The sequence below is a fragment of the Chanodichthys erythropterus genome, chromosome 23, assembly GCF_024489055.1.
Source record: "Chanodichthys erythropterus isolate Z2021 chromosome 23, ASM2448905v1, whole genome shotgun sequence".
Classification (NCBI taxonomy): Eukaryota; Metazoa; Chordata; class Actinopteri; order Cypriniformes; family Xenocyprididae; genus Chanodichthys; species Chanodichthys erythropterus.
Window position 1 is genome coordinate 2,666,560 of NC_090243.1, and position 14,530 is coordinate 2,681,089.

At 41.8% G+C, this 14,530-nt stretch overlaps 1 protein-coding gene across 2 annotated transcripts; it reads left to right on the top strand.

Annotated features, from left to right (window-relative positions):
- The first annotated feature begins 1,751 nt into the window (after positions 1-1,751).
- Positions 1,752-7,087, top strand: LOC137014267 (myelin-associated glycoprotein-like). 2 transcript variants are annotated; one of them, XM_067378500.1, is made up of 8 exons: positions 1,752-1,867; positions 2,003-2,074; positions 2,190-2,552; positions 4,516-4,833; positions 4,924-5,187; positions 5,545-5,641; positions 5,806-5,857; positions 6,030-7,087. In XM_067378500.1, the coding sequence occupies exons 2-8, from the start codon at positions 2,011-2,013 to the stop codon at positions 6,246-6,248; spliced, it is 1,377 nt and encodes a 458-aa protein (XP_067234601.1). In that variant the 5' UTR covers positions 1,752-1,867; positions 2,003-2,010; the 3' UTR covers positions 6,249-7,087. The 2 variants fall into 2 exon arrangements, with proteins under 2 accessions (XP_067234601.1, XP_067234602.1); XM_067378501.1 differs by lacking the exon at positions 1,752-1,867 and having other exon boundaries at positions 2,001-2,078.
- Positions 7,088-14,530: the final 7,443 nt, after the last annotated feature.

Consider the following 14,530-nt stretch of genomic DNA (forward strand, 5'->3'; position numbering starts at 1 on the left):
TTCCTACTCACCCTCCATCTTCTGCACTGCAGTTGTTGGAAACTAGCACCCACTGGGCTGCAGAGCCACAGCTCGATTGGGGTACATGGCGGCTCAAGTATTCTTCTGGTTTCTCGTTCGGTAGCATCTTTGATGTCATCCACCAAGTATTGTAACACAGGCATTCCAACATTGTCATGAGGTAGCCTAAGCCTCGTTCTACTCACGTGGGTTCAGTTAAGGTACACGGTCGTAGGGTATGGAGGATCCCAGGTGGCACTTTACAACCAGTCACAGCAATTTGTTCTGAGCAGTTTTTTCAATAATGGGGTGCTGTGTGTACATTAATGAGGAAAAAAATGATTTATTTACTAAATGATTTTAGTAAATAGCTGCAATATAACAAAGAGTGAAAAATTTAAGGGGGTCTGAATACTTTCCGTACCCACTGTATACAGGGCAAACAGAGGGGCAAACGTGGCTAATTAACAAGACACAGCTGGAACTAAGAACTCAATCAGGGTAACCAAGGGAACAAACTAGTGGTGGGAAAACTGAGAACAAAGAACATGTGACATAGAAAACATAAACAGAACCCTGACAATATCAAAACATCTAGCCTGATGTTTGTATGTTTGTATAAGTCATTTAAAATCCTTTTAAAAACATCCAATGAAACCAGCTCCCTAAATTGCAACTTAATTTGCAAATTATTCCAGGCAGAGGGAGCAGAAAATTTAAATGTCTTTTCCCCCAATTCAGTACAGACCCCTGGAACCTGTACAAAACTTTATAAACCAAATAAAAAGTGATTTCAGCCAGAGGAGTTCAGAGATGGTAATGTCCTTTTTCATTTCATTTCATATTGATGAGCAAAACATGAGAACATTGCCTAAAAGTATTTTAATAAACTTGCGGGAAATAAGTTTTAAATGCTCTTCTTCCTGTGCTATCCTGAATAAAGACAACTGTTTAATGATATCATGTTTTGTTTTTGTTTGGACTGTTTTTAAAGAAATTCTGTCTTGGTTGAACTGAGCACTTCTTAGGTTTAAGATATCTAAACAACAGGCTGATTACATGAATATATATTTTTGTTCCCAGCCCGACTGCAGGGTAAACCTATACATTTTACCTACCTAGATCTCTAACCTATGGAAGCTTGTTTCTGCCAATGAGCAAAAAATAAAAAAAGTTAAGTATGACATTTATCTCACATGTTCTGGCATTTTTCCTCACAATCGGGAGTTTATATCACACAATTCTGAGTTGAGAGTCACAATTGTGTGTTATAAAGTCAGAATTGTGAGATATAAACTTGCAATACTGAGAAAAAAGTCAGAAATGTGAGATATAAACTCGCAATTGTGTGACACTCAGAATTGTGAGATAAAGGCGCAATTAACTTTTGCATTTTTTTTATTCTGTAGCAGGAAACAAGCCTCCATACTAACCACTATGCTACAATGCACTATTATTTCAGAACTGTAATCATTAACTCGGGACTAAAGCATCTCTGTTCTTTGCTGTTGGGTTGATAAACAGGTTTTGCATGAGGAAGTGCAAACGATAATGTTAATGTAGTCACAAAAAAAAAAAAAAAAAAATACTTACGTGATATTCTAGTGCTTACAATAAGGATTTAAATAAATGTAAAAGGTCATTTGATGGTATATACGCAGGTTTTACAGAGTTGGGCATTTGGTTCATTTTAATGTGGTAATGTTAAATGCTCCTCCTGTTGAAAGTACACATGGGGACTCCTGGAAAGAGTTAACCTCTGCGTCATTACTCTCTCTGAAAACTACTTGTCAGATTGATCCACAGTTCTGTGAGGAAATTGTGCTGGACTTCTGTTTTACTCTGAATGAATGACGGACTGCTGTAGGTGAGGCTTCTGTCGTTTTATTGTCTCTTTGATCAAATTTCAGACTATTCAATGCACAAATATTCATTAAAATACACCTCAGAAAATTAAATTTTACTTAGTATTGTTTTCATGTTTATGTGTTTGTACCTACAGCACTTGAGATGACTGTCTTTCCTTTCATGGTTTTTCTGTTCTTCCCCTATGAACCTGTACTGGCATCTTCACGTGAGTCAGTTCCTATAGTGCTGTTTAACAAATGAAAATGATCAAAAAGCTTTCCTATTACAATTTGTGAAACAAGGTTTTAAAGTGTCTGTTAATATTACTTTTCTGTTTTCAGAACCTGCATATGCAGAATTGCCTGAAAGAATAATGGCACTGAGCGGCTCCTGTGTGCAGATACCTTGTAGATTTGATGGGTCAGTGATCAGTTTGACGAACACAGAAAGTGTATTTGGCGTCTGGATAATGAAGGACCATGCTTTTGCCAATCCAGGGAGTTTGGTAGTTTTTAATGGAACTTCAAACATCACCAAAGGATTCAGTCATATAGAGATACTTGGAAATCTTAGTCAGCGTGAATGTACCACTGTTTTCTATGATGTCATGAACAATCATTCAGACAACTACTACTTCAGGGTGGAAACAAAAACACTGGGTCAGAGATACACATATCAGAATCCCATTTACATTTCTGTCTCAGGTAAGTGGTTCTGTAAACTATATTATTCTGTTGTGCTGTCAAAATAATTCTGTGATTATGATTCACAATCAAGGAGTTATTTGATGGGTTCCCCAATTATTGGTAATCTGATGCATCTTTCAATGAAAAATAATTCAGTCAACTTTTTTTTATTTTATTTTTATTTTTTTATTATTATTGTTGAATAAGTAAAAGGATTGTATTTCGGATTATTTCCTTGTTAGAGGTCCTAAAAGTCCATGCAACAAAAGAATGGCTGTGACCAAAAGAACTTAAAACAGCAAAGGAGGAACATTTAGTAATACTTACAGTATACAAATTGTTTTCCATAATTGAGAGGAAGTATATTTGTTGTGGAAGATAAGCAAAATGGGCCCACAGACTACTGGAGTTACAAATTAGATTTGTTTTTGAAATGTACCTATATTGACAGCTCCAAGATCCAGTGCACCAAACTTTACTAAATTGAATTGAAAATAAACCAGAAGTTAAAATTGCGTATTTTAGACACAGTATTTACCTTTTACGAACAGTCTATTTTCAGTCCAGCAGTGAAAATAATTTCACCCCCTCCCCAAAGCTGAGCTGTTTTAACTGAAAGCAATTTGCAGTGACATATCTTAGAATATGTCAGTCTCAAGATTCACACCAGTAAAAATGTTTATTTTAAGGCAGCTTTATAAATGTCCTAATTGAACTAAATCCTAATTCTGGCTTAATCTAAGCCCTGTCTGTGAAACCGGGCCACATTATTTTGTTCCTGACTGAATCAGTGTATTTGAGCGAAATGGTTGAGTGAACAGTTCAGTGGCTCCATCACAAAAACAGCTACTTTTTTCATTCCTGAATGTCACTTATATTTTTATAGCACTATACACTAGAGATTGTTTCAAAGAAACTTGACAGTCTTAAACAGGAAAGTAATGGAATCAATAATGCAAACTTCAAAAATCTAAAGTATCTGTATAGCAAAACAATAGTGTCATTATTCAGCTCAGGTCTGTTTTGGTTCAGTTATGTAAAGTTTATTGTAAGTTCAGGTAAATTTCAGTTTGTGTGAAGTTCATTCTATATATAGTTAAATTCAGATACAAGCAGCTCTACTGATGACAGTAGTGTCAATCAGTGTTATATATATATATATATATATATACACAGGAGACACATATGCACAGGAGAACTTCTCACAAAAAATCTCCTCCTAATTCACAACACGTACGTACACACATGAGTTTGTTCATAATCTTGTTCTAATGTTAGTGAATTTGGAGTATTCTAAATGAGTGCCTGCATGCAGGAGGTTAGTCATTTGCATAAAACATTCATAAAAACCATCTCCATATAAGGGCTTTCTGCACAACCTTTCCTTACAGCCTTTCATCACTCTTGTCAAACTGTCTGCAGACATGCTCTTGCCAAATCCTCAAGAAATGCCAAGTGTGCCATTCTCACCAGTTCTCACAATAAACACCCTTTCTACAGACCCAGATTACAGATCTATCATTAACCAGCTGTACATGTGCGTAAATCTGTGTTATTCAAAGAAACCTTTATCTGTATATGATGGAATGTTTTTAAGATGAAATCAAATTGTATTATTAGATAGTTTTATTATATAATTTTATATATTGATTATATAACACAATTAATGCAATATGACAACTTAAATATAATTTTAGTCATGTTAGGCTGAAATATAACTTCTGAACATGATTATAAGTATCACAGTGTAAAAGGTTTTTGCGCACATGTGTTTTCAGTTGTTCCTATATTTTTTCGTAAATTTAGAATACATTTTATTACAGAATTTTTGGTGAATCGTGATTTGTTCTTAAAATTGTTTGTACGCACATTTCACACACAAATTTGTGCATACACATGCTTAGTGAATGAGACCCATTGTGTTTTTGTTTTCTTCAAATTTAATGGTGTTTTATACAGTGTACTTTTTTTTGCCCTGTAGATTCACCACAACCTCTCATCCTTAATCACACTAATCTGAATGACGTGATGGAGAACACAACAGTCAATCTGAGCTGCTCTGCTGAAGCCCCCTGCCCCAAACAACCTCCTACAATATCCTGGTCCAACATCCCTGAATCTGCCCACATTACAACACAGTTACAGGAGAAACCTGATAAAACCCAGTCAGTGTTTTCACACATGACCTTCAAAGCTTCATACATGGATCACAGAAAGAACATCTCCTGCACTGCTACATATCCAAGAAAAACATCTAATTACACAACTGTGGAGACCACCGTGATGCTACGAGTCCTGTGTAAGAGATTTAGAGTAGTTTTTATCTTGTTCAGATGTGTAATATTATAACATCTAGTTTATCTAAAGATGTTTCTATTTTGCCCTCAAGTTTCCCCAAAAGAAACTCACATCACCATCAATCCATCTGCTTCAGTCTCTGTTGATACTAATGTGACTTTGACCTGCAAAAGCAGAGCCAATCCATCAAATGACATGAACTACACCTGGTACAAACGTGGACAGGAGAATCAGCTGGATTTTGGAGAACAACTGACCTTTACTGTAAATAGGATGAGTGGAGGCTGGTACTTCTGCACAGCAAAGAATGAACATGGTTTTCAAATATCAGAAGAGATCCAGCTGATTGTGGCAGGTGAGTCTATTTCTATGTACAGATACTACAACAGATACACTTGACATTTGACTTCACATTTGATATTCAACAGTATTCTTGACATTTATTCAACAGTGCTTTTGATCTGCCTGCATTGACACTATTCTTTAAGAGCTGCTGTGCAACCAAAATTATATACCAGTTATCACTGTAAAGCTGCTTTGACACAATCTGCATTGTAAAAAGCGCTATATAAATAAAGGTGACTTGACTTGACTAAACGTTATCTGATGATCATCATAGATAAAAAGCTCCAGTTTTATGATTGAATTTTATTTTTTAAATTATCCACACATCCTGCTGACCAACTAATTTTGCTTTATTTTTTTCAATCAGGCTCTGCTCCATTAGAATCACTGTCTTTGATCATTGGCTGTGTAGTAGGAGTTTCAGCATTTCTGTTGATATTTCTTCTGATAACACTTTTCCTGAGGTAAGCACAGTTAGATGGCGAATTGTATGGAATAGAACAATCAGACTTCAGAATAAATGAATTCTTTTATGTCATTTAACTTTGAAACATATATAAAATCTGGTGTTCACAATATGGTGGTCCATTATGTATTTTATGGATTTCTTCATTTCCTATTAATACAGAGAGCAAAGATTAAAGGCATCCACTATTAAGGAAACTGACGTCTCAGATCAGGTATGTTTTACACTCTTTTAGCAGATTACATTAATGCCATTCAAATAGAAAGTATCATAAAAATCAGAAATCAATACCTTATGTTTACTATAATGGTGTATTATGTACAGAAACCAAAAACTGAGGAGAGTGGATCCACATAAACGGTCATTTATTATGTTTGCTCTTTCAGGGTCAGGAAAAACAAGTGCAGATCAGCTCCATTTTTGCTAATGGTGCTTTTGTGTCGGGTGAAGAGCTGGAGATGCCAAAGGATGAGAATGATATAGTCCACTATGGAGAGATTAACTTCTCCACTCCCCAATCCAAAAGCACCACAGTGAAGAGCTCAGGACAAGAGACGATATATGCCGAGGTCAGAGGCCCAGAGAAGGAGATGAACCAGGATTAGTTTACATTAGAATAAATGGCTTGATTGAACTGTGTAAATGTAGTATGCTTTATTGGCTTGGCTTATATATGTGCGTGTTTGTGTGTGTTCATTGTTTTTGTTTTGTTTAGTGATTCCAAAATCTTCTAGTCAGGTTCTTAAATGTCATTTATTAAATGTCAGTATTCTGTAATTATCAACTTAATTTATGTTTGTTTGATTGGTTAGGGTTTTTTCTCCTGTCCATTTTTTCTTCATTCATTCTTCCCTAAATGGTAGTTCAAATATCTATTTTTTTGTGACAAAGCGGTTTGAATCCAAATACAAGCTTTTTATTAGACAAGAGTGTAGTCGTACAGGCCAGGTCAAAACAGGGGTAAACAGGAACAGCAAGGGACAGGCAGAATCGTGGTCACAGTACAGGAAGTAAATCGGGGCAGGCAGATATCACTCACAGGTCAGGAAACAATATGCAGCAGATATAAGCGAGTAGCAGACAGAATAACAACGCTCAGAAATGTAACAGAGTTAACAAGACTTCGCAATGATGTGATGTGAATGAGAGTCCTTTATAGTCCGGTTAATGTGATGCAGCTGGGGTGTGGTGATTACTGATTAGTGTGGAGTGTGTGCAGGTGACTGGCAGGGAGGATTATGGGAATTGGAGTCCGGGAAATGACAGGAATCGTGACAATGTTAGTGCATGCGTACGTTTTAGTCACAGATGAACAAAATTATACTCTTTGTTTTTTTGGTAAAGTGTGACAGAGCAAATATATTTGTATGCTTTTATAGATCACTACACACAGTAATTTTTTTTTTTAAATAGCTTTAAACATTTTGTATTAATCTTAATGGAACAAGGGAATGAAGCATTCCAGTTTATGTGATTCATATTCATAAATATGAAGCTTCATGTGAAGTTTTTTAATAAAGACAATTTTTTAATAACTATATTGAGTGTGTTTTGTTTGTTTTGTTTTGCAGAAGTTAACAGATTTATTATATATGAATGCTGCTGTATTTTTTATGTAACATACACTGTAGTAAAGATCTGAGTAACACTTTACAACAGGGCTCGTCAACTGGCGGCCCAATCATATTCACCTCAATCTCCCTCCTCTTTTCTTGGCGGTGCGGCTAAATTTGGTTAGATATCGTGGCCGCAGTGTCGCATGCAGCTGTACAGCTATATACACACTGTTCGTAGCCTACCTGCACACTCCCCTGACTGACCTGAGAAACGTGCGAATATTTCAGCAGTTGTTATGTGTGTCCCGTATTTCTGTCGACGGAATATCTGTCATTCGTGAAGTAATCATTCTTTTGTCTCGATTCTTTTCCGTGAATTGGCCAAACACGCATGCATAACGCATCTGAAAAGATTTGGATTCATTCAGACCGCTCTGTCACTGAATCATCTGAGGTGATTTCTCGGTCAGTAACGACAAACACAGAACAAATAGCGCTGTTTCCATGTGTTTCACTAGTTTGCTTTGAACTATGCAGCACGGCCCAGTGGATAACGGAACTAAAACTAAAAGGTCCCGTTTTTCGTGTTTTTTTGAAGCTTTGATTGTGTTTATAGTGTGCAATATAACATGTGTTCATGTTTTGCGTGTAAAAAAAACACAGTATTTTTCACATAATTTACTTATCTGTATACCGCTGTTTCCACTGTCATAAAAACTGGCTGATGACTTCCTTGTTCTATGAAGTCCCTCCTTCAGAAATACGTAACGAGTTCTGATTGTGCCAGCAGTTCCTGTGTTGTGATTCGACAGCAGCTTAGCGCTCCTTGCCTGGAAAGGTCAAGCCTCTTACCATAACGTGGAGATGCATGCGCTCAGTGTTATTGTAAACATGTCTTTAATTTTACCCTATCAATTTGAGCCAGAATCAGACCCGGTGATTGGAATGCGGGATGAAAATAACAGCGTTTCGACGACATGGCGACAAACACACTCTACAAACGCAACTCTTGTGTATTCCTGTGGGCGGAGGTTAGTCAAAAAACTGGTTTAGTGACGTCATTAAAGAAGGAAGTTGAGGGATGTAGTCCAAACTGGCCGTTCGATGTAGGCGACTTCTGTTAAATAAAATATCTTGCGTGGCATTGAACTTTGAGCTTTAAAATTTTACAGATTTTATTTATACTCTAACAACAACATTACACACTAACTAAAATTTGAAACATGGGATCACGAAGAACGGGACCTTTAAAGGAACCGCGCGTTTATTCCCGGTCACCATTAACAGCATTGCGACATCTAGTGAGATTAGCGTTTCAATTCGACACACACCTCTAGTTTACAATCTACAAATCACTCGATGATTAAATTAGTTTTAAATCGGATGAAACAGCCTCAACATTCCCAACCAGACTGATGAGGAAAACAGGAGAAACGTGCCATGAATGAAGATAGAAGACTTTTAAATCCCAAAAATCACCACACTAACACACAAACTTTTACCATAAATAAACTGTAGTAAATTACCATGGTTTGTTGAAATTTTATTTATATTGAATACTATGTTATAGCCATATATTGCAATATATTTATTAGGTGGGTAGGGGAATATATAATTAATTTCTTATAGTCTTTACCTGTGTTTAAGTGTTTTTGTTTTACATTAAAAGTTACTATCATTAACTAATATGCAAATAAGATTAGCTAATCAGTAAGTAAGGCCAAATTTTGGATTAAAATGGTTCCTTATTAGAAATTAATAATTACTGAAGGAGATTAGCATAATTAAAAACTAACTAACTATGACAAATTATGAAGAATTACTATTTCTAATCACAAAAGTAACATGCCTGGACAGAAGCACTCTGCAGGAACTACTAGCGATCTGGACAATTATTTTAAAGTGAAAAACATTATTCTTTTTCACTTTAAATAATGGTCCAGATCGCTAGTAGCTCTAGAGAGTGACTAGTTAACACTTAAGTAATTATGATGCATTTTATGACCATGTTCTGGTTAAAAAAAACAGACTGACTTGAGAATGACTAGGAACTATCTCATTCCTAAATTTGCTGGTTAGTTAATCTTGTCTTCAAATTACTTAATGGTAGTAGCTGAATTGTTAAAGCTGCAGTCCGCGATTTTTCCTCTTTGTCGCCATCTCTTGTTTGAAACCTGCGATTGCAGTCACATGCAGAACAGTTATCTGTACGTGCGTTGTGCCTCGGCACAGCTCGTCAGCGCGGATGAATCTAATGTTTGCTGTCAGTCACCGCACTGGTGGATACTGTACTTCAGAATCACAGATTCTAGGTCTTGAAAGTATGACCAATATAAGAATTTTCACTGGAAAATATCAGCTGAACAAGTAAGTAACATTTCTGCCACTTTTGTTCTGACCAACTGAGGGGAAAAGCTTAGGCCTACAATAAATTGCGCTGCCAATGATGATTAAATCTAACGATCGCTTAGCTCGAATCACGTGCAAATTATTATTATTGTTATACTTTGTTCTCAAATCGTTAATGTTAACAACATCAGCATTACTATGACTATGTGTATTTAGTGTATATTAGCCTTACCTGTATATTTCAATTTCTGTAGCCACTCCACAGTCCAAAGTCTTTTGGTTTTTGACTACGAGTGAATCTCCAGTTGTCACTGATGATTGTCATTTGGACCTTTCTGGATTACAATCCACCATAAAAATGATAAGTTTAATTATTTCATCTGCTGTGAGAACAGGCTATAAATGATTCGCTACCAGCAGCGTCTGACTGGCCTGGACGGGACTCCTTCCTTTGGAAGGAGGAACTGCTTCATGCTCAAATTTCCCATGGAAATCCACCATGTCGCTCTTATTATAAAACATTATTACAAGCTTACCATTGTTAATCGGGCTAAGATAATGAGATAGTTTTGAACACTGGCTGGTTATGTACTTGCTCAAAAATTGATTTTGGATCATTTTTAACCAAAAAAAAGTTACGGACTGCAGCTTTAATGTAGAACTAATCATCTGTCATACATAATTACCTATTAATGACGGTCTATTATTCTGTTACCAAGATTTGTTTCATATCTATAATTAGTCATTTAGATGATGTTTTGGAAATTATGTACCCTTACAGGGTCAGTGTAAAGCTGCTTTTGAAGTAAAGAGTCTTACTCAAGGGAATAATGGTGACACACGGTGACAGTTCATGAATAGTCCTTTTGTGGAGATTAAAACCTATAACTTTGGCTACCGAGTAAGATTTTAACTAGAACAAATAATGAACATGAGGAAGTACAACAGTCAACATATATAAAAAAAGTGTCACCTGTTTTATTAAAATGATAAATACATAAATCATAGAAATGTGTTAAATTAAATTTGATGTATGTATTATAGCATGTTTGGAACTTTCTGGACTTGAGCGTTGTTTGTTTTTAAATTTGGTCATGGTAAAATCTTTAACTGTTAAAACCACAGCGGAACTACGTCTGAAAATATTTGCATAGTAATGTATGTGAAAACAAAAAAATGATTCACTTCTGTTTTCCTTGAATTACAGATTGCACTGCTCTAGGTATGTTACAGTTGTACTGGTTTGAAGAGATGAGGCAGGTACGGATTTCCACAATACACAATACTTTAATCCAAAAGGCAAGAAGAACCAAACATACAACATAAACATAACATTAAGACGGACGAGGAGTGAAGGGAGTGAGTGCAATATAAAGGGAGTGCAGATAATAGAGTCCAGGTGCAGGTGATCCGTGATGATGAGGAACTGACGAGGGAAGTGAGTGCAGGTGTGGAGAACAGGAGGATCATGGGAAATGGAGTCCAGGGGAACAAGGGATCTGTGACAGTACCTCCCCCTCCCGGTAGGCGCGTCCTCGCGCCGTAAATAGAATAACCGGGAGGGGGGGTGGGCGCCCTGGAGACCTCATGCAGGTGCCGGGGGATGAGAGGACTGGAGTGGGGGTCTCCAGGGCGGATCCATGAGCCATGGCGGGTCAGGAGCCTTGGCAGGCCACGGCGGGTCAGGAGCCTTGGCAGGCCACGTCAGAGGCCCACCCACATGTGTGGCGCCCACATGTCCCCCACCCACGGGTTCTTGGCCCCCCCCAAAAAAATACTTGGAGAGGTTAAGGATCATATAGAGGAGTCCAAGGAATAAAGTCAATGTGTGGGTGGAGGAGCATGGAGATGGTTTGGCGGCGGAGGCTGGAGAACTTGGCTCGGCGGCGGAGGCTGGAGAACTTGGCTCGGCGGCGGAGGCTGGAGAACTTGGCTCGGCGGCGGAGGCTGGAGAACTTGGCTCGGCGGCGGAGGCTGGAGAACTTGGCTCGGCGGCGGAGGCTGGAGAACTTGGCTCGGCGGCGGAGGCTGGAGAACTTGGCTCGGCGGCGGAGGCTGGAGAACTTGGCTCGGCGGCGGAGGCTGGAGAACTTGGCTCGGCGGCGGAGGCTGGAGAACTTGGCTCGGCGGCGGAGGCTGGAGAACTTGGCTCGGCGGCGGAGGCTGGAGAACTTGGCTCGGCGGCGGAGGCTGGAGAACTTGGCTCGGCGGCGGAGGCTGGAGAACTTGGCTCGGCGGCGGAGGCTGGAGAACTTGGCTCGGCGGCGGAGGCTGGAGAACTTGGCTCGGCGGCGGAGGCTGGAGAACTTGGCTCGGCGGCGGAGGCTGGAGAACTTGGCTCGGCGGCGGAGGCTGGAGAACTTGGCTCGGCGGCGGAGGCTGGAGAACTTGGCTCGGCGGCGGAGGCTGGAGAACTTGGCTCGGCGGCGGAGGCTGGAGAACTTGGCTCGGCGGCGGAGGCTGGAGAACTTGGCTCGGCGGCGGAGGCTGGAGAACTTGGCTCGGCGGCGGAGGCTGGAGAACTTGGCTCGGCGGCGGAGGCTGGAGAACTTGGCTCGGCGGCGGAGGCTGGAGAACTTGGCTCGGCGGCGGAGGCTGGAGAACTTGGCTCGGCGGCGGAGGCTGGAGAACTTGGCTCGGCGGCGGAGGCTGGAGAACTTGGCTCGGCGGCGGAGGCTGGAGAACTTGGCTCGGCGGCGGAGGCTGGAGAACTTGGCTCGGCGGCGGAGGCTGGAGAACTTGGCTCGGCGGCGGAGGCTGGAGAACTTGGCTCGGCGGCGGAGGCTGGAGAACTTGGCTCGGCGGCGGAGGCTGGAGAACTTGGCTCGGCGGCGGAGGCTGGAGAACTTGGCTCGGCGGCGGAGGCTGGAGAACTTGGCTCGGCGGCGGAGGCTGGAGAACTTGGCTCGGCGGCGGAGGCTGGAGAACTTGGCTCGGCGGCGGAGGCTGGAGAACTTGGCTCGGCGGCGGAGGCTGGAGAACTTGGCTCGGCGGCGGAGGCTGGAGAACTTGGCTCGGCGGCGGAGGCTGGAGAACTTGGCTCGGCGGCGGAGGCTGGAGAACTTGGCTCGGCGGCGGAGGCTGGAGAACTTGGCTCGGCGGCGGAGGCTGGAGAACTTGGCTCGGCGGCGGAGGCTGGAGAACTTGGCTCGGCGGCGGAGGCTGGAGAACTTGGCTCGGCGGCGGAGGCTGGAGAACTTGGCTCGGCGGCGGAGGCTGGAGAACTTGGCTCGGCGGCGGAGGCTGGAGAACTTGGCTCGGCGGCGGAGGCTGGAGAACTTGGCTCGGCGGCGGAGGCTGGAGAACTTGGCTCGGCGGCGGAGGCTGGAGAACTTGGCTCGGCGGCGGAGGCTGGAGAACTTGGCTCGGCGGCGGAGGCTGGAGAACTTGGCTCGGCGGCGGAGGCTGGAGAACTTGGCTCGGCGGCGGAGGCTGGAGAACTTGGCTCGGCGGCGGAGGCTGGAGAACTTGGCTCGGCGGCGGAGGCTGGAGAACTTGGCTCGGCGGCGGAGGCTGGAGAACTTGGCTCGGCGGCGGAGGCTGGAGAACTTGGCTCGGCGGCGGAGGCTGGAGAACTTGGCTCGGCGGCGGAGGCTGGAGAACTTGGCTCGGCGGCGGAGGCTGGAGAACTTGGCTCGGCGGCGGCGGCTGGAGCGGCGGGCTCGTTAAAAAAGTCAATAAGCCAGTCCAGATCTGGCGGCTCGCACAGGGTTGGAGCGGGCTCTGGAGATACAGGAGCGGGCTCTGGAGAGACTGGAGCGGGCTCTGGAGAGACTGGAGCGGGCTCTGGAGAGACTGGAGCGGGCTCTGGAGAGACTGGAGCGGGCTCTGGAGAGACTGGAGCGGGCTCTGGAGAGACTGGAGCGGGCTGCTTCCTCCTCCGCTGCTTTCTGGACCCAATTGAGGAGTGTGGGTCCAGCGTTGACCAGGAAATCAGTTCACTGGAGGGATATGCGGAGGGAGAGGCAGGCTGACCAACTGGCCTGGCCACCCGTGTTTCAGGAGAGACTGGACGAGATGAACACATATCCTGAACCTCATCACAATAGAAACTAGATCCGTTTAAATATAAAATTAGATTAATGGTTTCGTTCAGGGAAAAATAATCTTCAGGTTCATAAAAACGGATAGTGTTCTCGTCCAGTCCGTCCAGAAACAGGGTGATTAAACGTGCCTCAGACCAGTTAGTCAGAAAAGCTAGCTCTACGAACTCCTCCACATACCTCTCCAGTGAACGTCCAATCTGGAAGAGCCCGATAAGGCGATCGCCGGGTGACAGGGTGAGAGGCGTTGGAGGAGCAGGAGCCAGGGAGCTGGTCAAAGTCTCCATCTTCTTGTGGAAATCCAGTCTATATAGGTCCGTCTTTCTGTTACAGTTGTACTGGTTTGAAGAGATGAGGCAGGTACGGATTTCCACAATACACAATACTTTAATCCAAAAGGCAAGGAGAACCAAACATACAACATAAACATAACATTAAGACGGACGAGGAGTGAAGGGAGTGAGTGCAATATAAAGGGAGTGCAGATAATAGAGTCCAGGTGTAGGTGATCCGTGATGATGAGGAACTGACGAGGGAAGTGAGTGCAGGTGTGGAGAACAGGAGGATCATGGGAAATGGAGTCCAGGGGAACAAGGGATCTGTGACAAGGTAAGGATGGTCTATCAATTTTTAAGTCTGTCACATTTTTTTTTTAAATTATTAAAAAATGGTAGCACTTTATTTTACAGTGTGCTTGTTACACATGCAATAGTAATTATAAACTGCATAATTACAGCAAATAACCCTAAACTACACCCTAATCCTATAAGTCTATGTAGTTAATTAGTATTACTCAGTACTTAAATGTATAATTACACTGTAACATGGACACCTTAAAATAAAGTGTAACCAAAACAATTAATTATAATATATTAATGTAAGATATAATATTAAAATAAATGCTAATCATAATAAAATCCTACTGAAGAGACATAAAGA